At 34.7% G+C, this 24863-nt stretch overlaps 1 protein-coding gene across 1 annotated transcript; it reads right to left on the bottom strand.

The window, feature by feature from the left end:
* Positions 1-11307: 11307 nt before the first annotated feature.
* Positions 11308-12594, bottom strand: LOC146995986 (innexin inx2-like). Its single transcript, XM_085822503.1, has one exon. It carries the CDS (start codon positions 12496-12498, stop codon positions 11392-11394), a length of 1107 nt encoding a protein of 368 aa, XP_085678629.1. The 5' UTR covers positions 12499-12594; the 3' UTR covers positions 11308-11391.
* Between the last annotated feature and the right edge of the window lie 12269 nt (positions 12595-24863).

Here is a 24863-nt window from a genome sequence, read left to right as displayed (position 1 = left end):
CGAAATTGTTTTCTTTGGGAAGTCCTCCACAAAGGCATAGCTCATGTCCTTACCTTTATGCGCTTTGCCATATTCTGTTAAAGAGCCCATCAGTGGCCGAGAGGTAAAGCTCATGAACGCTGGTAATTCGGTCCGAGCTTCGAATCCTAAAGACTGGGTTAACTGCATGGGCGTTTTCGTGGTTTTCTCCATTGTAATGGTATACGAACCAGTTTCCCTTAGAAAGTCCTCCACGAAGACATTCCTTTCCTTAGGAAGACAGCCCTAGATACTTTGCCATAATAAAATAAACCTACACCTGAACCATATCCTGTTCTATTAAACCATATTCATGCTATTTCATTGCTATGGAGTTGTAATTCCCAGTAGTATAGAGTACATTGATAACCGCAGTTGCATCAAATTAGCATTTTATTTACATCTAGAATGCAAATACTCAATGAAAACATCATTATTTTTAGATAAAGAGCTTTAACAAACCCTAATCGTTATTATTTCCTTTAAAGTATTTTTTAAATACTATATCCATAGTTGAAATATTTTAACTTCATTTAAATGATTTTACATTTGTAACAATTTATAAGAAGAACGTATATAGATAGGTGTGAAGAAAACATTAATGGACTTTACGTAATATTGAGTGTACTTAAGTATTAGCACAACCACCTTGCCGCAGTTTGGAGTTTTTTACAGAAGAAAAATGTGATTTAGTGAATTTTCGGATTGCAACTTACAATGATATGGGTACATAACTGTTATGCCATGATTACCAGAGTTTGGCGACTTCTAAGGTAGTTGCTATAGCACTAAGTACCATATTAAGTGATTTTTTATCGATTACTGATATAAAATCTTTAGATAAGATGAAGATAAGTAAAAAGAATCCACTGGTCCGGCACGTCTAGCTAACAAGTGAAGGAACCATGGTTCAAGACCCTGCTTGAGAACAGTTGAACTTTTCTGTTTCCTACTACGAGGGAAAAAAAAAGAATTCTGGAAACATCTGGAGAGTAAATAAAAATGATGTCCTTTTCTAAATTTGAACCTCTTTCGTAGTTACATTTTTATGCCTACATCAGTATTTCTTCTTCAAAGTTGTAGCTGGGGTATTAGTTAAATTCCAAACTTTTAACTCAGTAATTTTGAATTATTATGTTTGCATTGTGGCTAACTGCAGAAGATACCTGAAGTTGTTTTTAGTATTTTATTAAAGATAAAGTATTATGAGAAGTTTTGTACATAAGCATTTACGCTTATAGTCATGAGTATATACACAGAGAGAAACAAATGGGAATACGTCCATACTCTGGAACCATGTAAGAAAATCATAATTAAAAGTGCGCGACTACAACTACCAACTGAGAAAAAGGAAGAAAAAACGGTACTTTTCCGTTTTGCCGGCGCAGGCCAAAAAATCGCCAATAATGGTATAACGGAATATCTCGCTGGTAATCTTTTACTCCTCATTTTCAAAACAAGTCGCAGCCCTTTTTATCAGATTGATTATTTCTTTCAGTATTGCCATAAAGTTACATGGAACTTTTAGCCAGATAGTTCAATTTTATGCCCTAAGGCCATTCGCGGGCGGTAATTAAGTCAATTAGGCTACAATAACACCGCTCACGTGATGGCGAAAATATAGAAAAGACAAAGTCAAGGGTTAAATTCATCAATTCTAATGAGAATGCACTAGCGAAGTAAAGCACTGCGGTTTTACATAATTTCTGAGTAAGCTATTCGTACGAATGGAAATAATTCTTGCATTTAAACTTGTATTCTAAATTAAGATTTAACTTGAAATTAATACAAATAATTACTGAGAGAATTAAATTTTGTAGCGTAGTTTACTTGAGATCACTTGGGGTGAAGTGGTGAATCAGGATGTTGTGCCATGAAAGCATAGTAAATTCTAGAATTAATGTCTTTTTACAAATTCATTGTCTTTATATATTGGCTTTCTTACAAAATTTTAAAAGACATTAAAATGTTTATACCTTTCAAAACAAAAAATTCTTAGAACTAACATTTGTCAACCTTTTTTATGTGTATGCTGTGTGATGTCACCAATAAACTCTGCTTGGCGAGATTTGCGCCGGCGAAACGGAAAAGTACCGAAAAACATCTCCGAGATTAAAATAAATTACAAAAAAAAAAAAAAAAAAAAAAAAAAAATTCTGAAAGGTTTCAGATTTTAAATTACGTCCAAAAGAGTGTTTTTTTTAACTCTTAACCCGTCGAGCCATTTTCTGCGAATCCCTTTAAAACTGTCACTAGTTTTGGACCGAACTTCCCGTAAAATGTCACGAAAATAATCCTAAACCTCAGAAAATTTGTCAGGCAGTTCTTTTGTTATTTCCCATCCCTCCCAGAATTTTACATCAATAATTCCGCTAAGTGAAATTAATTACTAGATATTGTTCCGTAGATGTCAGCTGTCAAGAGAATTGCAAAAGACTAGAATCTCCGTGATGACCGTCTCAATACCGCAGGGTATAGTTGCGAAACTTAAGAGTTTACTTCCCTAAAACAATCTTATTTTCAAATAAATTGGTTTTAAAATTCTCTGATTAAACTGCTATCAATAAATTCTATTCTGACAAATATCTCTTTCATTCCTTCTGAGATATTGTGGAAACAATGTATAACATGTATTTCGTTTTTTATGTTATTTTATTGTTTAGTTTAAAATGTACTTGAGATTATGTATTTTTTCTTTGCCTGTGTTGTAGACTTTGGTGTTCCTTTGACTTTTTAAGTGAAGATATATCGATGTGTACATGGACAAAGTAAAGGGAGTGCGCAATGCAAGTTTGTGCAATTCTGGGATTTTTTTTAAGTGAAAATAGTTCGACGTGTACATGGATAAAGTTAAAGTGTGCGCAATGCCATTTTTGTGCATTTCGGGGTTTTTTCTAAGTGAAAATAGGTCGACGTGTAGATGGATAAAGTCAAAGGAGTGCGCAATGCCATTTTTGTGCAATTGCGCTTTTTTTTTTTTTTTTTTTTTTTTTTTTGAAGTGAAAATAAGTTGATGTGTACATGGATACCGAGTTTGTGCAATTGTTTGTCTTGTTATTTTGGCTTTGTGTAGCGGCGATTTTTGGCGCAAAAATTTCCGCTTCGCAAGCCAAAATAACGAGTCAAAGAATTGCACAAAATCGGTATCCATGTACCGCCAAAAATCGCCAAGTTTCGTCAAGGGGTACCCTAAACTATACTTTTACCCAAAGTTTTTGCCTTACAAAATTCTCCTTAATTATCATGTGTAATAAAAAGCTCTATAAATATCCCAATATTAAATACACCAAAAACTAACTTCAGCAATATAACAACTTCTAAAATAAAGCAGTTGACTGTGAAAGAGTATTCAATAAAATACAATTGCGAAATTTTGGAGGAAAGTTATAACTTTTGTCATACAACAATCATTTATTGAAGTTTAATTAAATTACTTTTGCAGTGACTTCTGCTTGTTACATTATTTTTTGCAAACTCTGCTGTCACAGATAGCTGAGAGGTCAGCGCGCTGCTTTGCAAATGGAAAGGTGGCGAGTTCGAACCTCACCTTTAGACAGTATATAATTGAGTTAGCTTTCTCATTTTTAAACGTGTTTCTTATGTTTAATCATGAATCATTATATTGTTATTTTACCTATTATTATTGTTTTCATTTCTTATTTTACTCATTATTATTATTGTTTTTAATTTAGTTTAAAAATGTGATTGCAAATAGAAACCCTTATGTAATAATATATCTGCATCTCTTTATCATATATCATCTATAAATTCTCTCTCTTTATTTTTACTTTATTTCATATTTTATCATGCACATAATTTCTCATAAACTGTCCAAAGTTTGAACCTCATTCTAAATTCAAAAATAAATAAAAAGAAAAACAAAAGACCAAGGGAGGGGGAGTTAAAAAAATGTGAAGTTGGTTTTATTATATGGTGGATGGTGAATATACAAAGAGAATTAAGTAATTTAATTCTTTTTATATACTGTATTCCAAACCAATTTTATAAATCCTAATTTTCATACAATATAGAATCTGCAAGTCTGTCAAACTGGTCGATACTCATCCTGAAGTAATTAAAAAACAAGTAATATTAAAAAAAAAAAGAAAAAATAAAGAAAAAAAAAAAACGAAAAGAAAAAAAAAAAGTCAATTCCTACTTAGGTCCACAAAGAAAAATTTAAAAAATACAAATAAATAAATAAATAAAAATACAAACAGAATTTTTTTTAATTAAAAATTTAAAATATGTGAAAAAGCTGTATTAACATCAAGTGTCATTCACTACAAGTTTAAAAAATTGTATTTGAAGTTGAGTGGATGAATAAAAAGCATTTTATGTGCTGAAAATTTGAACAAGATATATATGGGAGAGTGTGAGCTAATAGTAGGAATTTAATATAATTCCGGATATTCATTTTGCAAACAAAGCTGTAAAAAAAAAAAAAAAAAAAAAAAAAAAAAAAAAACACCTCTTTGAACAGGTCGCTCTAAATAAATCTTTCGGACTCATTCTTGCCATTTTTTGCGGTTTTGTCTCTGCTTAATGATTGCACTTAATAGTAAAGTTTCAGCTATAAAAAAAAACATTTGATTCGGACAACTTGCCGCAAACATACAGAAGCACAGCGCAGTAATAAGATACAGCTCTGTTGACGCTATATTACAGCGTCACGTGATTTTTTGCGCAAAATAATTCTATTGGTTAAACGCACTTTTCACAAGCGTACTCGTTTGGGTTCGTTAAAGCACCACATGATACAGTTCCCTGATTTAAATTTTTTGGAAGCGACAATCATCAAAATTTTCCTCCAAAATTCCTCCCCGCTGACAATAGTCTCAGCTTATCTACCTCCACTGTCTACAGCACGTGGAAGGCCAGCTTTTCCTGTCAGTGATTTTGATAAACTTTTGAATATTTCAAATCACCTAATTATTGCTGGTGATCTAAATTCACGCCATACCGCATGGTTTTGTTCTACTAGGAACAGGTATGGTATTAGTCTAAATTCATGGTGCCAGAGTAACCATGTACAGATCATAGCTCCTACCCTCCCGACTTTTTACCCTGTTAGAAGGTCCCCTGCAGTTCTTGATCTGGCTGCCTTTTATAATATATTTTTTCGGCATGAGATAAATCTGATTCAGGAATTGGACTCTGATCACTACCCCGTTTTGATAACCCTAGATATTCAAAATCGATACTCAGAATTAGAGGAGCAAGTCTCAACAAATTGAGACGACTTTAGATTTATTTTCGAAAAAACTTCACTCCCTCCCATCAAAATTTCCAGCATTTCGGACTTTGACAGGAGGGCCACCCTCCCGAACTGTGGCTTTGAAGGTTGCTGCTTGGTTTTGGATGATTATCGTCGGCATTTAATGAAAATGCAGCAAGCGAAAGTAGAAATTGGTCTTCTGCAAGGATTTCATGGTTTAGGGTTTGAAAAAAGTTTAACTGACTGCAGTTAAATGCTTTTTGAAAAATGTTTTCGTTGCTCTTGTACAGGAAAGCTTTTAAGGTGTCAATACGTAGATCACTATGCAACACAGAGTTCCTTACATAGGAAGGGGCGTTTGTAGCGATTCTCAAGAATTTATTTTGCACAATTTTCAGTTTATTAATGTCGGCAGGTTTTGCCGCAGTCCATGCAGGAGATGCATATGTGAGGATGGGTCTCACAGCATTCAAGTGGATAAGTCGTTTCTTGCGTAGATCAAGATTGGAGTATTTTCTTAAGATGGGTAGGAGACAATTAATGACTTTCAGGGACGCTCATACCGTTTGCAGATGGTTTTTAGTACGATTGGCCCTCGCTCGTGACGTCACATCAGGGGAGAACCCCTTTGGATTGGACAAACAGAAGGAGTGGAAACACTACATTGAATCCTTAACGACTGAAGATAATTCAATTTGGCGGGCTGCCGCTCGAATACGCAAACAATCCAGACACATTCCGCCGCTTTAAACGGCCGATGACGCACGGATGGCTTACACAGACACTGAAAAGGCAGAAGTCTTAGCCGACAGCCTTGCTACTCAATTCACTCCTAATAACGACGCCTACTGTAACCGCCCGGTTACTCAAGGGCGCATACAGTCACGTGTTGAAGAGTTTTTAACACAACCTTTCACGCCTGAACTTAGGCCCACTGATCCTAATGAGGTGATGGAATCCATCAATAGACTGAAACCCAACAAGGCTCCAGGCATGGATTCTATCTCTAATCGCATGATTAAAAATTTCCCTGTAATGTTTATTGTTTGGATTACGGTCCTTATTAATTTTATGCTAAGGAGAAGCTACTTCCCAAACTGCTGGAAAATTGCAACGGGGCATTCCAAAATCGGGGCAAAATCTAAACTTACCCATCAACTACAGACCAATTAGTCTGCTTTCCTCAGTCTCAAAAGTATATGAATATGTCTTACTTAATCGCCTGAATGAATTCTGTCGAGATCAAAACTTAATCATCCCGGAACAATTCGGCTTCCGACCTAAACACTCCACGGTACACCAGATACTACGTGTAGTGGAATTCATTCATGAAGGCTTTCGTAAGCGAGAGAAAACTGGTATAGTCTATTTGGACGTTGCCAAAGCCTTTGACAGGACTTGGCATGACGGGATTATTTACAAGTTCAAGCGGCTTGGTTTTTCGGCTCATCTCATTAAAATTATTAACTCGTACTTGACCAGACGCAGTTTCCGCGTGCGAGTTAACCACGAATTCTCCTCTCCCCGCCCAATCTATGCTGGGGTAGCTCAAGGTAGCCTCCTTGGCCCGTCAATCTTTAACTTTTATGTAAATGATATTCCTAAGGCCCCAAATATCGATCTTGCGTTATACGCAGACGATACAGCCATCATTTCACAACACTCCAACACCCTCCAGGTAATCTCCCAATTGCAGAGTTACCTTTCGAACTTAGAACTCTGGCTCGGTCTGTATAAAATCAAAATTAATGTCGCAAAATGTGCTGCCACTATGTTCATCCGAAGAAATATCCCAGTGTTTACCTAATTTAATGCTCTTCGGTGAACCCATTCCCTGGGTCTCTTCTTACAAATATCTAGGTGTATTACTAGACTCAAAATTAACTTGGCAGCCTCACATCCGCAAAATCATAGCGGGTGCGACAGCTGTCAAAACTGCCCTACGCCCTCTTTTAGCTAGTAATAGCGACCTGTCAACTGATAGCAAAATCTTGCTCTACAAATCAATGATTAGGACTGTTTTTACATATGCGTATCTCGTCTGGGGCACATCTGCACTGACTAACAGAAAACATGTCCAAATTTTTCAATCTAAAATGCTTCGGCAAATTTTAAATGCTCCGTGGTTCGTACGGAACGAAGAGATTCATAATGACCTCAAAATTTTGCCCATTAATGGCTATATACAGCGACTTTCGGAAAATTTTTTCAAAAATATTCAACGTGTTGCAAATCCTGTGCTTCATATGCTACCCGTACACGATCCTGCTGTTGCTTCTTCCCGGAAAAGACCCAGAGCGGTTCTTAACCGGGAATATTCAGCTCTTCCATTTAAACGGGCTAGATATGAGCACACTGACAGCCACGTGAATAACTACCTCTCGTTCCTTAACCCCCCCCCGCCTCTAAAGTTCTTTAATGCACACGGCATTAACTCGAGGAACCCCCTCTAACGTTTCTTTAATAAGAAACATCACGGTCAAATAGGACTGATTTAAAATATTTTAACTTATCAATTGTAAACTGTAAACTGTAAAAGATTTTTAATTATAGCTTCTTTCTTCCTTAAAAAAGGAACTTTCTCAGGCGCTTAACAGCGTCCTTTTTGGCCTTAAAATACCGCATAGAATAGCGGTCAAAAAACGGAACTTCTCCCTCCCAGCTGATCACTGGCAGAACTACTTTTTCGACCTGAAAACAGGTTCCCCCCCCTCCACCCCTGAAGAATGCTCAACGGAAAATCTCCCCTGCGTGTTCTTCACCTCTGACGTATGCAAAACATGATTATCAAGGTCTTCACCTTTTATTTTTCTAGTCTAAATTTTATGGCTGCCCCTATCTAAATTATTCTGGCCCTTTTTCGGCGCAAAATTAAGACCTTCTGAGTTTTTTGCCTTTTTTTGACTCAGTGTGAAGGCACTTATTCCAAGTCATTCGGCTTTTCAAAATTTTACCCTATTTGACAATCCCCTCTTTTTGATGATGTTAATTTCCTTTGAAGATGTGGAGGTAAAGGCGTAATTGCCTATGAACTTCGTAACATGCACTTCCTTGATCCTTGATCCGTACTCGTTTGGACGCTTTTACGCTGGTAACGTAAAAGCGTGTTCGTCAGCTACGCTTCGAGCGTACTTGTGTGGACGGGCCTTTAAGCATTTTTGGCTAAATTTAGGCTTCGTTTATACACTTCTTTAATATTTTTCGAGCGATTTTAAATTTCTGTAAAGACGTCTAAAGCGTTTTTAAAGGAAACACTGAAAACGTTTGAACACGTCTTAAGCAGTTAAAGGGTTAATGTTTTGTGTGCTACCTACCTTTATTTATTAAGTATCAAGTTCTTCGCGCTTAAACCACAAAATTCATTTTAACAGCAATATCGCAAAATAATTTTAAAATGAACATATCGTTAAAATTTCCGATACAGAGTCTCGTGCGTTGGGGATATAAATATTTTTCTGTTTCCGTATAGTGTTGCAATTGATCGCTTTGAAATCGTTTAGTTTGTTAATCAAAAATTCGTTGAAGTGTTGCAAAATATTAAATCTATAATAAAACAAATTTCGGTACTTTTCCGTTTTGCCGGCGCAAGCGATAAAGTCGCCAATATTGGTACAACCGATGCCAAACAGAATATTCTCGCTGGTAACTTTTTACGCCTCATTTTCAAAACAAGTCGCAGCTTTTTCTGATTGTTTCTTTCAATACTGGCATATAATTACATAGAATTTTTATCAGATAGTTCAGTTTTATGTCTAAGGCTATTTCGGTAGTTAAGTCAATTAGGATTCAATCACAGCGCTTACCCGAAGTCGAAAATATAGAAAAGGTAAAGTCTAATGAGAATGCATTAGCGAAGTAAAGCACTGCGTTTGAAATTTCTGAGTAAGCTATTCGTACGAATTGAAATATTTCTTGCATTTAAACTTGTGCTCCAAATTAAGATTTAACTTGAAATTAATGTAGATAATTACTAAGAGCATTAGATTTTTGTAGAGTAGTTTACGTGAGATGAGATCGCTTGGGGTCACGTGATATGAACCCTTGAATCAGGATGTTGAACCATGAAAGCATAGTAAATTCTTAAATTAATGCCTTTTTACAAATTTATTGTCTTTATTTATTGGCTTTTTATAAAATTTTAAGCGATATTAAAATGTTTATGCCTTCAAAAAAAGAATTCTTAGAACTAACACTTTTTTTAATATTTTTCATGTGTATACTGTATGTTGTCGCCAATAAAGTCTGCTTGGCGAGATTTGCGCCGGCGAAACGGAAAAGTACCCAAATTTATAATTCAAATTAGGACTTCCACATGCCCATATTGTATGGAAAATTACGTTATTCAAATTTTGATGGCTCTAGGTACCGTTGTTTTATCATAATGAGAGAAATATACATACACTTATGCAGATTTTTCTTTGTTTAATTTCTTTAAATATAATACAGGGCTCTAATATTTGGTGGCAACAATTTGAAAAGTTATTCGCCGTTTATAGTTTTCAACGCAAAATGCCCAAAAAAAAAAAAAAAGAATTAATAGTCTTTCTGGGCAAATTGGCCCTTTGGACTTAAAAATAAAAATAAATAATAAAAATAAAAATTTTTGCAAATTCTTTAATGAGCATAATGTGTATCTTGTCAGAAAACTAACGTATTTTTAACTTTCATTGTTCTAAACCAAATATTTTGGAGTACAATGTATACAGTGCACTCTGTCGTAGATCACTGTCCTTGAAAATGGCTAATATTTCTGACAACATGGATAAACTTTGCATTACCTCGATGTGACCTCGTCAGCTGGCTGAGACGCACCATCGTCACATTGGTATGACGGCCACCTCCTTAGAACACCAAAATCATCTCTAACTATAGGTACTCGTTTTCTGTATTATATATTTCGTATTTTTGCACCAAATTTTAATAATTTAAAATCAAAGTACTAATTTGAAATAGAAATAGCGGTACTGTTCTGTTATCGGGATCGGATTCAGACACTGCCAAAAGCTGACGATCTGGGGAAAAATTCGAAGCATAAAAATAATCGCCAAAATATTTGCGGTACGTTTAAGTTGAAGAAAAATCGAAGCGAAAAAATAACATCAGATGTTCGTAAAGTTAGACATTTTAATGTAATCTAAACAGCTTGCCAAAGAAATCAGAAAAAAAAAAAAAAAAAAAAAATCCTTTTATGGTCTTTTGTGCACTTTTGTTCAGACTGAATAATTCCTCGTTCCTGGAGAAATTGTATGGAAGATGTTTCATCATTAGGCAAGACCAAATTTTCAAATCCGTGGTAAATACAATAATAATAAAAACACAAGTGACCGTTACATCTTTAGAATTTGCATTCTCATTGCCAGTTCTGAAAAAGCATTTTTTTACTTTTTCTTAAAAAAGTTAACATTGTAACGACTTTCGACATAAACACTGGCAACATTGTAACGACTTTCGACATAAACACTGGCGACTTCTTAGTTTAACGAAACATTTGACGACGACTCCGGTCCCGATAACAGAACAGTACCGAAATAGCATTTGATTTTATAAAACTGATTCATATAACATTCGAAAAATTTAAAAGAAATAAACTATAGGACTTAATTCTTAAATATGCAATAAATGGTAATTACTAAACGTATATAAAAAGCTAGCATACCTTCATTTTAAACTGCCATAAATTTATATACACATGAAAAAGTAATATGCGCATTCGTATAGAAGTAAAATCATGTCATAAAGCATACTTTAAAAAAGCTGAAATATTCTTTTAAGAAAATTAATTTATTTTAGTAACACTTTAGTATATATACATACCTTAACTTAATAATTTAATATATTCTTCATTTAAACCACTACCGTTGTACGAAAAGCTGTTTACAGGAAATTTGGATAGTTCAGCAATTTAACCTGTCAAATTTATAATACTCTAAATATTTTTCACGTTTTTTAACATTTTAGTTATTTTTTCAATAAAATGAACACTTATAATTATTCAAAGCACCATGAAATGCGTTTCGATAGCTTAATTGCATGATCGTGAATGATTGCAAAAATAAACGTTCTTTCAAGAGTCGATGCAATTACTTTTAATGTTGCAATAGGGGCCTGAAGTCGAAACAGAAATATTAAAAGCTTACAGATTTATGTCTGAAATTTTACAATGGAGATGTAGCAGTCGAACTGTCTATCTCTTTACGAACTTCTTCTGTAAGCGATAAACTGTCACCCTCGTGTTTTCCATCTTTGTATTGAGACACAACACATATTTTCTCCAGCATCTGAGCAAAGTCGATATCTGTCATGATTTTCTGAAGCCTTGTCAAGAAAAAGGCATCACTATATGATAAACGGCTGCAGAGCGATTTCAGAGTCTCTTTTTCTGTTAACGGAGCTGAGAACAGGATTACTTTCATTCTCAGAGATGGAACTAATAAAATTATTCGATAAACCAAGACGATCCCACATAGAATGGTGAGGAATATGTACCAAGCATGGAGGAACAAGAATAATTTCATATATAGGTAGTTGAGAGGTAAGGCACAAAGGAAAGCATACTTTTGGCGGTTTCCTGAAGTACCGTAATGGGAAAGAACACAAGTACCCTCTGGCGGGAAGTAAAATTCCTTGAAATCTGACCACGTCTTGATAGAAATCGGAATGCTATCTGGAACACCTGTTACATCGAAGAAGGCAATCAACCACAGTGTTTGGGCAAGTGATATGGCATAATTGCAAGTTTCAAAGAAGATGTACAAGGCTGTGTAGATCTTATGTTTTCCTTGAGTGGCCAGGACATATTTGGCCAAAAATAACAGCTTCAGATTTCTTTTCTCTTCCTTGGCAAAAACGTTCTCAACACCAGCTATGAGACTCCTTGTATACCCTAATTCGTAAGATTTCCAAAACAGATGAGGCAGATAGAAATTGAAAGCATGTAATAGGAAAAATAAATTCACCCATGAATAATACCATTGGTATCGTTGATATTCATATGTTGACTTATTAATTAATGAAACCTTTCCATCGTCTTGAAATGGCGATGAGTAAACAGAATCGGCATAACATTTGGTCTGCATGTAGCGCAAAGGTATCCTATCCGTTGATGAGATGCATGTGAAAGAATCGCCTAGAACAAGCCTACATGTCACAATAAAACTGAAAATAACGAGCATCCAGACCGTCCATCTGTAGCAGAGGTAAAAAATGAAATTGTCAACTACTTTTTTCTTCAAAAATATACTCTTGAGAACGTTTCGAATCATGTCTGTTTTGCTTTCCGTTATACGTGTGAAAATATCGAACAGAACCGGTTCATGAAAATGAGCAGCTTCCTGCAGGAAGTCGAAAGCAGTTTGTAACTGAGAAAATAAACCTCGCCAAAGTGCATTAATAAACTTCGCCAAACATGCAGAAGACGCATCTTTGTTATTTTTCTTGTTGAGAATGAAAGTGAAAATTACAGTGTTGTTTCAAAATGCATTTTTAAATTGAATTTCTCTAGCCGTTTTGCAGTTTTCGTAAGAAATTTCTGTTTCATTGCGATAAAATTTAATGAACTTCTATCTCCCTTTCCCACATCCGTTCTTTTTAATTATTTATTTTTCAAAGTATTGATATTACCTGCTATCGTCTGCTGTTGTTTGAGCACTTCTTGTGTTTGAGCACTGAATCCTTAACTTCCACTCATATTGGTGATCGGAATTTACATTATTCAAATATTTCTAGATTTTATCGAAACTGCAATGTTATTTTTGTCTATCTCAATAGAGATTCAGAAAAGATAAAAAAATATAAATAAACTCAATTTGTTTTCATGTTTTCATCGACAGAAAGAAATTTCATGCAATTAATTTTTCATTATTTGCTTCAAAGCATACGTTATTTATAGATATATTGTAAGGTTTATGTTAACTCATTATCTTGTTTTTTACTGTCCTATTATATCTACTTTCGTCAGCTTCCTCTAGTATTTAAATTAGCTACGAATATATAAGAATAAAATTACTGAAAGAAAGACAGCTCTGAAAGAGATACTGGCCTTTCTCCTCTTACTCTGAGAGTTACTTTAAACCGGCATTAGTATTTTACTAGCCTCGTTTTTTGAGCATTTCAAATAGTCTGAGCCAAAGCTTTGTAGGTATTTTGATTCCGGAGGTAAATTAAAATCTTACTTTATATTTTGTGCTAGCTTAAAATCCCATAATAAGTAGAGCCAATTATAAGCACAAGCTGTACAAATTGTTAAATTTGAAATTTAATAATGCGCTTGTTTAAACCTTCTTCTGTGTTGGAGTTGCTTTGATAAACGGAGCGATAATTTCACCTAGCAGTCTCATAAAAAACTAATGTTAATTTATCAGCTATTGGTTTCTTTATAATATAAATGTATCTTTTCTAAGTAACGCATTTTTAAGTACCTAGTCTGATTCAACAGCGGGTAAGTGCACAAGATGAAGTGAGTAAGATCATTAAACTATACCAGTTTGTCTCGTGGCCAACTTGTGATGACTGATGAGAATTAGCTTTCCTTACTTTTTCTTATGTGTTAATGTAAATGCAAGTCACTTTCTCTAAGAAAGTCTTTCACGAAAGTCTGCCGTTTATAGCAGGGGAATTTCGAGTCTTGTACCATATTCAACAAATATTACACAATAGAAAATAGACATAGCATTAAATTAAACCAAAACAATAAGTAAAAAATCTGATGTATACACCACATGACTTCTTTGTACGAAATATTAAATTATACGCATTTTTTCCTGCATTTCATTTACACTTATTAGATTGAATTAAATCTACTTCGCGGATAGCGCATAAACCACAATAGAATAAATGCATTCTTTAAAATTCACTCTATTTGTTTACCACAGGGACACTTTGGCGCTAGATTCACTTAACAGTATTATATTTCGTTCATATTATAACTCAGAATGCACAAAATTTAAATCATTTAAAGAATTATCTAATCGTTGCCACATGTTCTATTCAAATACTATAATAAAGCTAGAACGATGTATAAAAGAAATTAAGCAAACAAAACAAAAAAGGAACAGTTTTTCACAGACGATTGAGTATTTCTCATTTAATTAATTCAGTTCTCACTTCGCGAGAAGGCAGAAATATATAAAAACTCAAAATATATGTATTAAAAATTACGAAGTAAATCTTAAACATTTATTTCCTCGAAAAAATTCCAGAAAGAATTAACCATGATTTAATTTGCAATAATAAATGAAGGCGTTAGCTTTGTTGTTGCGAAGCTACGTTTCTCTAGATTGGAAACAAATCCACTACTCTGTTGTTTCAAATGTAAACAAGCAATGGCCGCCATCAAAAAAATTATTAGGCTCAGCGGCACTTAAACAACTTTAAATTGTTGATAATTCTAAAAATATTGCATACAGATTTACTAAAGGCATAAAAACCTTAACCGGAAGATAAGAACAACATAATTCAATCATTTCTAAAGCAAAAAATGTACAATTTACAAACATATAAGAGTAAAGAAACTGAGATTACTGAGCCGGGTAACAGAGTGGATATATATATAAATATATTTATATACGTTTGGCGAGGCCGTTTGCAACCAAAATACGAGGTGCACATCTACAAGTTATAGTAGTCCTATATACAAAATTTCAACGTTCTGAGGCTACTCGTTTTTGAGTTATGCGAGATACGTACGTACGTACATACGTTCGTACAGACGCCACGAAAAATTCTCTTCAGAATTCACTTTAAAAAAGCAGTTTCATAATTTTTTTGTAGGAAAAGAGTCTTTTATTCTGTCCTTACGTACAGATATCACGCAAAAACATCGTTAAATTGCATTCGATAGCGGTCAAAATGGGATATTTTCGTTGAAATATACTGCCTGAAACTTTTCGCGATTACAATACTTCCTTTTTACTTCGTACAAGGAAGTAAAAAATGGGAAAGAAATCCAAAGGAATTGTAAAACGATGGTTAAATGTCCACCCTGGTTTGGGATATATATTTTACGGTGAAACACCGAAATCTGGAGAATGTCGACTTTCACCAGTGAATGTCAACATTCACATAGTCTCTCTTGGTGTATGTCCGAAATATTTTCCACTCTTATTTCTGACTTACACCGGTCAGTGTCGACATTCACCGTGTACTAATGGGGAATGCTGAACATATAACAATATTATATTTTGAATGTTGAACATATAACAATATTATATTTTCTTCTCCGTAATTCAGTCGCGAATAAACGCACTTGAGACTTGAAATAAGAACTTAAGAACATGAGAACCTAAAACACACAATACAATCAAAATGAGAAAGGAAAATAATAGAAGTTAAAAACTTACTTAATTATACAGTAATGAGAAATAAATGAGAAAATAAAATAACAGTAATATAAAACTTACTAAATTATGTGATTCAAATCTTATTTATTGCAACAACTTAAACTATTGTGGCACTTTATGACCTCTCTTTTCGACTTTCACCAGAGCATATCTGTAATTGTCACATACACCGGTGAGGGTCCGAATATACAAGAATGTAGTGAAATATTCGGTCTTTCACCGACGTATTTGGTGAATGTTGATATTCTCCGGTGAAAGTCGACATTCTCCAATTTCGGTCTTTCATATATGTGGGAAATCATACCGTCCAATGCTGAATGAGAATTGCCCGTTATGACGTCATCAGTACAGCATCACCCAGCGCAGTAAGAATCATCCCAGACAGCGCTGAGACCTGGTCGAGAGTGGAGGGCAGACGTGAGCAGACGGCTCACACGTCTTCAAGAGTTTATAAAAGGACTGTTGGTGCATCATTATGTTAATCCTGCATACCGTTAACTTCATCTTTATATACTTTTTTTTATTTACTTTTATTTCTTTCTATTAAATAAACCATTTAAATATTACTTCGTGATCTCATGCTGTGAATCAAGTCAAATTCTACATATATAACTGCTAACTTTTTTATAGTCAGATGTATTTCAGAAACGTAGCTATGTTGAAATAGTTTTGTATGCTCCTTGTAAAGGACTAAAGAATTTTCAACCATTTTGTATGCTATTTTGTAATTTTTTTACATTATTTGATTGAGTCGTTTTATTTTCGTTTCTGTTTTGATTTGTGATCTTTTTACTGGATTGTTGGCCACCTACTTTTGAGATTTAATTATTATATCTTGATTACGTATATATATATATATATATATATATATATGTGTGTGTGTGTGTGTGTGTGTGTAAGAAAAATAAAGAATATGTAAAAGATTAAATTAGCAGCGTAAATTAATTTCCCTTCTCTATTCTAAAAATTGTAACCTCTATTTGCTCTGCGTCATTCTGAGAAAAATCTATGTCATATGATTCTTACTTAATTCTGATGATGTAAATGAAACTAAAACTCAAACAGTCAATAGTAATTTTATATGTGATAACAAGAACCTTCTCTAAAGAATTATGATTATGTGAACTCTCAAATAAAAAGACTTTTAGAGTGAAATGCTGAAAAATTCACTCTAAAACTGGACTCTAAAATTAAAAATTTATTTAAGAAAATTGATATTTATAAATTATACTTTACAGGATCAAAATTTTATGATTTATATATATATATATATATATATTTAAATTTGCTAATGTTTTAACGCTTTTTCTTTAAAAAGGCTTCTCTGTCGCTGTGCCCTTTTATTCTTGAAGGGGGGGAATAACGTGTAAGAAAAATAAAGAATATGTAAAAGATTAAATTAGCAGCGTAAATTAATTTCCTTTCTCTATTCTAAAAATAGTGACTTCTATTTGCACTGCGTCATTTCGAGAAAAATCTATGTCGTATGATTCTTACGTAATTCTGATGATGTAAATGAAACTAAAACTCAAACAGCCAAATACTAATTTTTATAGCAATATTAACTATCCCATCAAAATGCCTTGAGAACCAAAACTAACTCGGTTTGACTTAAGATTTCATCCTGAACATTACGCACTTGCTTTCTACGCTTTGCCTTAGCTGGACTGCAGTCTGTCTGCTTTTTTTTTTTTTTTTTTCAAATCTATCAAAAAAAGTAAGGCTTGTGTGCAGCCGCAACATGTTGCTGAAAATAAAACTGAAGATTTAATCTGCCTTGACTGCCAAATTTCCTATTCATTGTGGATCATCGTTTCTGCATTCTACGCCATTAAAATTCCTGCTCCTGGTCATTGCTTCTGAGCCTAAATATATTACAAATGAGAATATATTACAACTGAGTTTGAATATATATATATATATATATAAGGAATGCTTCAAAACTATTAGAACAGTGATAGCTATTAAAGAGAGATACAACCCACACAAATATACACTTTTCATCACAGAAGACATGATCGCACATTAAGTGGTTAGGCGTTAGAAGATTTTTTTTGTTGTTGTGTCTCTTACAGGCCGTTTTTCACAACGCCTGTAAGAGGTAAGTAAGACAGGTTATAGTGAGACAGGTTATGGTGGATAAAGACATCCGCATGTAAGACAGGTTATGGTGGATAAAGACATCCGCATGTAAGACAGGTTATGGTGGATAAATACACCGCTTTCTCCTCATTCGTTTACTGATCCGTCCCAATTCGCTAATAATGGGACATGAACAATAAACCTGAAGAATAGGCCGCGAATATCGCATTGGTCAGCTCAAAAAGGTCACTGAAGATACATGAAGACACAGCTAGATTAACCATTAAAAAAAATAAAAAAATAAGGGGATGTTTAAGGCATCAAGGAAAGGTAACGCCATACAAATTTCTCATTGTCGGTTTTAGTGTGGAATATATGGTGCAGCTAAGGAAGACACAGAGGTAAATAGTATGGGAAAACAAGTGTTGCACTGTAAATACACGGGGGGGGGGAGCGGACCAAATTCATTAAGTTGCTTAGGTTCTCTAAAAGACTCGACGACCCACTCCGCACCCGCTGCCCGGTTATCAACTCGATCGACTCCTCACGGACTGACTAACTATCTCGCGCTTACTCTCCGCGTACCAACAGGGTTAAATAGAAGCAACTCCTAGTTTATAGCTCTCTAAAGCCTTACCTTAAAATCTTATTCCGAAACAGTTAAAAACACTAACCCACCAAAGAAATTTTATCGAATTCTTTTGCAGAATGAGGGAATTCGAAAACATCTTACGAAGCACTAAATTATCAAGTTCACTCAAGGAAATGTAAATTCTGTCTATATTACTGAAGCAGAAAGAATTTTAAAAGCGGATCGTTCATGCACGGAATTTGACTTAAAAAGTCGAATTTAGATATTTTAGCTACGTGGACAAGTTCTATAGCGTCCTCACAGCATAAAATCGAATGAAATTTTGCTGTTGAGAAGGATGAACTAAAATTTCAAAAAAAAAGAATTCTTGATCATGTAAAGGAGGTGCTGCTGGTTGTTGTAAATACTGTGTCGCTGTTTATTATATTGCGACAGATAGTTGATTTTAATGCTTACTTTACTGATTGTAAATAAATGATTTTTTATGTGCTTTGTGTTTAACATGGAATTTCTAGAAAAGCCTGCAAGGTCTACTTGTCTAATCCTAAGTGAGAACTGTGATAAGAGTAGCAACTGCTTAGGAGAAGGGTTAAAAGTACCTTTTATTTAATTCTTTAAAATTTACAATGCGTCAACTTGAAGCTAACATACTACGCCTCCCTTGGGCGATAACTGAAATTACAAAACTAAACTAAAAATTCGAAGATATGCACAAGTAGTGAAACTAAGCTACAGGCTCAGATAATTCCTGTTTCTTAAACCCGCGTCTAAACTAGTGGCAGCAAACAAGTGCAGTTAATGCCACGTAAACCAGTAATAACTCCAGGAGTACAAACTCACTCAACGGAAGTAACAGTAATAGCCTAATTCTCTCTAACTTTCCTACTGAACCTCGGTTTTCAAACTCTTTCTTCACAAGGTTCAGTTTGCATTCCTTCACACGCGTAACCAAATTTAAATATTCTGTCATTCACAATTAACGGAGTGAAGGCTTAAGGAAAGCTTAAAATTAAATCTTAACTTGTTAGTACAAAATAAATATATATCCCTATAAGCCGTCAGTCAGGAGTGCATTTTTTATTAAAAACTCTATTGACTTGACATATATTTAAAAAAATCATTGAATTACACTGAATTCATAAAACATGTTCTATTCTCAAGTGAAACATTTAAGCATTTAAGAATAAGATGTCAGCTTTCAGAATAACTGAAGTTGTCTTTTAACCAGTTGCTTCTTTAATGAAATTTTTATTAATAACTTTATATCTGGATCAAATATTCAAGAATAAATACTAATAAGTTTTTTAATAAATTGTATTACATACCTATACATCTTTGAATAGCTCTATATAAAAATACTAAGTCTATTTCAGCCCAACACAAGAATGAATTATACTAATCAAAATTCACAATGCAAGCTTTTCAATATAATATTTTGAATAATGACTGAGAAATGAAAGGCGCTAAATTACGTAAAATTCTCATTCTGAATCAATATTTTATCACTGAACAGATACATTAGGTCTTTTATATTGTTACGTTTTTTCCTTTCTTTTAGTACGTTCGTTACGGGGTTCGTGCGGATTTGGAGTGAATAATGACAGCGCTACTTCATGAAGTATCGAAACACACTTTATTTAGCCAATATTAATCAGGACAGCTCTAAAGTCACGTTTTACAGTCGTCGAAGATCTGCTATATACTGGCTGGCACTATCAGCGACACAGCCTTTAGGTTATCAGGCTATAACGGCGGAGACAGCTTCACTGCAAAACACCAGAGTACAGCTCCCGACTCTGCTTAGTAGTTCTCGGAACTCCACGTACTCTCGAGACCCTCCACGCTACAACACGCGATGCACTCAACGGCACACAGAGCACAGCTCCCGACTCTTCGGTTCAGTCGTTCCTAGAGCTCAACACACTCTCTCGACGATGCACTAACCGCCATACACTAAGAGACTCTTTCGATGGACTTGACCCACTCCGCACACGTTGCCCGGCTGTCAACTCGATCGACTCCGCACGGACTAACTGGAGACTAACTATCTCGCACGTAGTCTTCGCGTACCAGCGGGGTTTATATAGTTTTTGGCTTGTGTTCGAGAACATTCTGAGCTAAACCGGTAAGAATTCGTTCCAGAAGGTTCTCCATCCGTCCATGGCATATCGCCAATTTTGTCGCCAAGTGGGCGATTTTTCGCCCCATGTGGCAACCCTGTCCTACTTTGCCATTGTTATGGCAACCCTAAAACTGCTTTGCGGGCAAGCTATCTTACCGCGTCTGTACATTCCGTAATAATATTACAGGAAACATGTGCCAAAAACTTTTCTCACAAAACATTATACATGTGGCAATTTAATGCTTCCTGTGAGAAAGAACACTTTCACCATCAAGCAAATTTTCACCGTAGAAAAATTTTTCTGAACATAGGAAATGTATTTTCTTAGACTAGTTATTTCAGTAAGTAATGAATTCAATAGAATAACCTACTTTAAAAAAATTTTATTACTAATATTTACTTTAAAAAGAATAGCAGTACCATAAGAGATAAGACTAAATATTTAATCTATGTCCAGTAATTAATAGTGGTATGATGTCTTTCTACAGCAAATAGCTTGTCGCATGTTGTTATACTGTAATGGAAAACATTAGATACATATAATACTTTTTATACATAGATTACTTGTATACTTTTCATAACAGATAATCTTAGTTTTTTTTTTAAGATGAAAATTTTTTATGCAAAATATCCTCAACCAACGTAAAATGTTCTGAACAGTTTAAGAGGAAACAAGCGATACATAAAAATTTTAACATTACTAGAATTTGAAATTTGAAATTCATTATTAATATTAAAATACGTAATTTATATTTTTATTTTTTTCATATTATAAATTTTCATTTAAATCATTGCTCTCATTAAATGAAGCAGAATTTAAACTTCTGCTGGTAAAATATGCATAAAACCCTAATATATAATAGTATATAATTTTGCAAGTTAAAAAAAAAATGTGTCTTACAAGGAAAAATGCAATCAGTTTTTTCGAATTAATTAGAACACACTTTCATACAAATTTCAGTTTCTTGTTCAATTCTCAATACACGAATCCACTCCTTTCTTCGTTTTACAATATCACTACCTTGTTTCCTATTTTCTTCAGGAATACGATGGAAATCTAACTCAGGTTCCTTGCAAGTTCGAAAATTACACAGTGAGACACATCAAATATCTGTACTTATGTGGTCTGTACTTTTTTTAAGTTATGCATAATGCCCGCAGCAATCAACAATAAATGTTTAATTATTTTTCGATCACAACGTGTTTCACAAACAACGTAGCATTGACAGACAGACTTTTCAACCACTTGTTGGCATATCAAATGCTGAAATCGCTAACCGTGAAAAGAACCTACACGTTGCACTGGAGCTTAAGAGTGCTTTCGTTTACAATGAAACCTATTGATATCGTTTTGCTCCACTATTTTAAGCTATAACTGATATTGTTTTGAATTTCTATCCATTAAATAATTATATAAATTATTATATTAATTATTATTTTAATAATAATTTTACTAACTTTATAATTTGATTCTCTTTTCGTCAAATAGCCTACAAGCGCCCAAGCTTGCTTGTCAGAGATTTTGTAAACTTCGAAGCTGTCCATCCGCAGGAAAGCTTCTGTGGCTTTTAGCGAAGCACACATTCCCAGCGCTCTTTCTGGATAGTCCAGATATTAGATTTTGATTTTGGATTTGTATCGCTATGGCAGATGTCAATCAAGAATAATTCTTATACTTGTGGCCAGTGAATGTAAAAAAGCAATACCCTTTAGTAAGAACAAAACTATTGAAGAGGATCTTCTGATTACGGATAAATGGGCATGCAGTTATTAACACTGTGATGAAAATTGACCCAACCACATCACGCAGGAAGCGACTGTTGGAAAACCTAATGCTATTCAGATTTTTTCTAAAACGAAAGCCTGTAGGAATCATGTTAAAACTATGCATTAATGCAGTTATGATCCTTTGGACATCGCATCACAAATAGTTATGCTGTGTCGAGTAAACAAACTGAAACTAAAAACTGATCTCTATCGGGATGGGGAAATTTGGACATTTTAGAAAAAAATGGCAAAGGTTAACATTTCTCCAGTAGGGAGATGGCTACCGTGAATCAAAAACCGATCGAAGAAAGTCCTATTAGCGAAACAACTCGGGAGATAGAAGTTGAACCCAGAGACAATGCTGATCAACCAGGCTCAGGCAATGAGCCAATCACCGAGTACCAACCATATTTAGAAAATGAGCTAATCACAGTGGAACGGATTACGGATGGTTATGCCTACCCCAAGAAAAGTGCCAGACGTCCTTGAACTTCATGATGGGTAATATAACAGGAAAATTGCGTAAGAAGATCCTGGATACTAAATTTTCAATAAAAATTTGTAAAATGATTGCACATGGCCGTTATGAAATAAAGGTGCTGAAGTCGATTCCTACAAGATGTTTACTGCCTTTCTGATTGAAAAGCGTTCAAGTATGCATTTTAGCAGCGAACAAAAAAAGTTAAGGCTGTGGTATCAACCTCCCAAATGATACGCATGTCTTTGATATAAGTGTAGAACTTACGGAGCTTAGTTGCCCAGTAATAAAAGTTAATAATAGCTAACCCAAGTACGAAAAAATAGCTAAAGAACTAACTAACCGTTCTAGAGACCTTATAGAATTTTTCGAAACAAGGAAATCGAAGACATGAGCAATGCCCTCGCCGGGACTCGGAGCTCTCGAATACGTGCCAAGTGTGCTGACCATTACACCACGAAAGCATACTAAGAAGGCGGGAGAAATATCTTATACCGTTATTTTGCGTCACGCTTCAATGACGGGCTGAATGGGGAAGATATATTTTTAGTCTCAAACATCTCCTTAAAGTTAAATTTGAATCTCACCCTGAAAGAAGGACAGTATTCAAGGCAGATGTCTGGTATCCAAGGTAGGGTGCATGCATGGCTATGCGCAGGCAAGGTGCATGCATGACTTGCGTTGCTTGAATTGTGCTTAAAGACTGCCCCAAACGTAAGGAAGAAAAACGCAAGTATGCAAACTGTTGTGTGGAGCATAAAACGATCCACTTTGGAGACGTGAAAAATCCTCAAAGTGGAAAATTCAAAATCAGCTACTTAAAAAATTCGCCACAAATAAACGTTACACAGCTGAGCTGAAAGGAGAAAGCTCGAATACTGTAGCTGAGTTTTCGAGGATCTTAAGAACATTGTGAAGTTTTTCTCTCCTGTGGTCTGTGTCAAACAAGCCTCAAGACTTGTGAAAACATAAATACAGTCCTTCTACCTTCACAACCCAACCATGGGTCATTTCTTCAACAGCTCCGTTCTTGTTAGATTAGTAGTAAGGAATGATAGTAACTTTAAGAAAATTTGCAGGAATTTCTATTTTTATTCTTGATAATAACGTAAATATTTGTTTAATAATATTTGTTTAATTAGTCTAATTAATTTGAGACCTAAGCCACCTCCTTCACCGAGATAATCTAAAAATTAAGAATTACAGATCCTAACATAATCGCATGCTTCATAGAGGTGTAGGCCACAGAGAACTTTGAGTAGTATTCATTGCGGGTATTCATCCTGCTTAGTGACTTATGATACAGCCAACAGTTATGAGATTGCGGTCCTTTCAGGACACTTACCATAGTGTAGTGACACCTTCTTAGCAGCACTTTATAACTCTCCAAATAATAGGCTGACCGAAGCTACTATTGGCAACATATAGTGCCGAACTCCTTTTCAATAGTTGTTGGAGATGATCTGAACAGTAAACATTAAGACTGGGTATGCGGAAGCATCGATGCCAGCGGCAGAATACTTCGGAAATTTCTAGAGAATCATCCAGTCTACTCCTGGGGCTCTCTCGTACAGACCACTCACGTGAAAACATTCTTTGTTCATTTTATATCTAATTTTGTCCAAGGCAGAGATAAATATGATGAGTGAAATTCACGATGTACTTACCTCAGATCACGCTGCAATATTGGCTACTTTGGCAGTCTCCAGAGAAACTCTTCCTAAAATTAAACGTTTCACTGATTGAGGTTTGTAATATAGTCTTCTGAAAAAATATCTGCTGCAATTTGTGCATTTGAAAGATCCGCAGGACATCAATAAACAGGTTTACTACCTGTCTAAGCATCGTTTATCAACGAGCCATAAAAATTGTAATCTGCACAAGGAAGATTGCGAGGCTCCCAAGAGGTATCAAGACACTTATTGCAAACAGAAACAGAATTCTTTCACAATGGCAAATTAGTTGCTATTCCAGGCTCAAACCTAAACTTAATTAGTAGATAATTAGTAGCATACAGGCCCACAAAAAGAGATGTGGAATGATAGGTTTGCGAAGCTTGGATTATGCCATTCATTCCGGCAGTTCATTAAAAATCTGTCGTATATCTGCAAATCACCTTGAGAGGGGGGACTTCGTGGGAAAAGTTGAAAAAGAAGTGCGATAATGGTTAAACTTAATACTAATTGACTCACTTGTCTTAGTCAAATTATAGACATCATCAGAAGGCTCAAAACCAGGAAAAGAGCCTG

The sequence above is a fragment of the Stegodyphus dumicola genome, chromosome 8 (genome assembly GCF_044657685.1).
Source record: "Stegodyphus dumicola isolate Sdum_Otavi_A_Nest chromosome 8, ASM4465768v1".
Taxonomy (NCBI): domain Eukaryota; kingdom Metazoa; phylum Arthropoda; class Arachnida; order Araneae; family Eresidae; genus Stegodyphus; species Stegodyphus dumicola.
Note: the sequence above shows the minus strand (reverse complement) of the source record. Positions and strands in the feature narration are given on the sequence as shown.

Bases quoted from the DNA above. Each gene is read 5' to 3' on its own strand.
- LOC146995986 (XM_085822503.1), bottom strand. From the start codon at position 12,498: ATGATTCGAAACGTTCTCAAGAGTATATTTTTGAAGAAAAAAGTAGTT.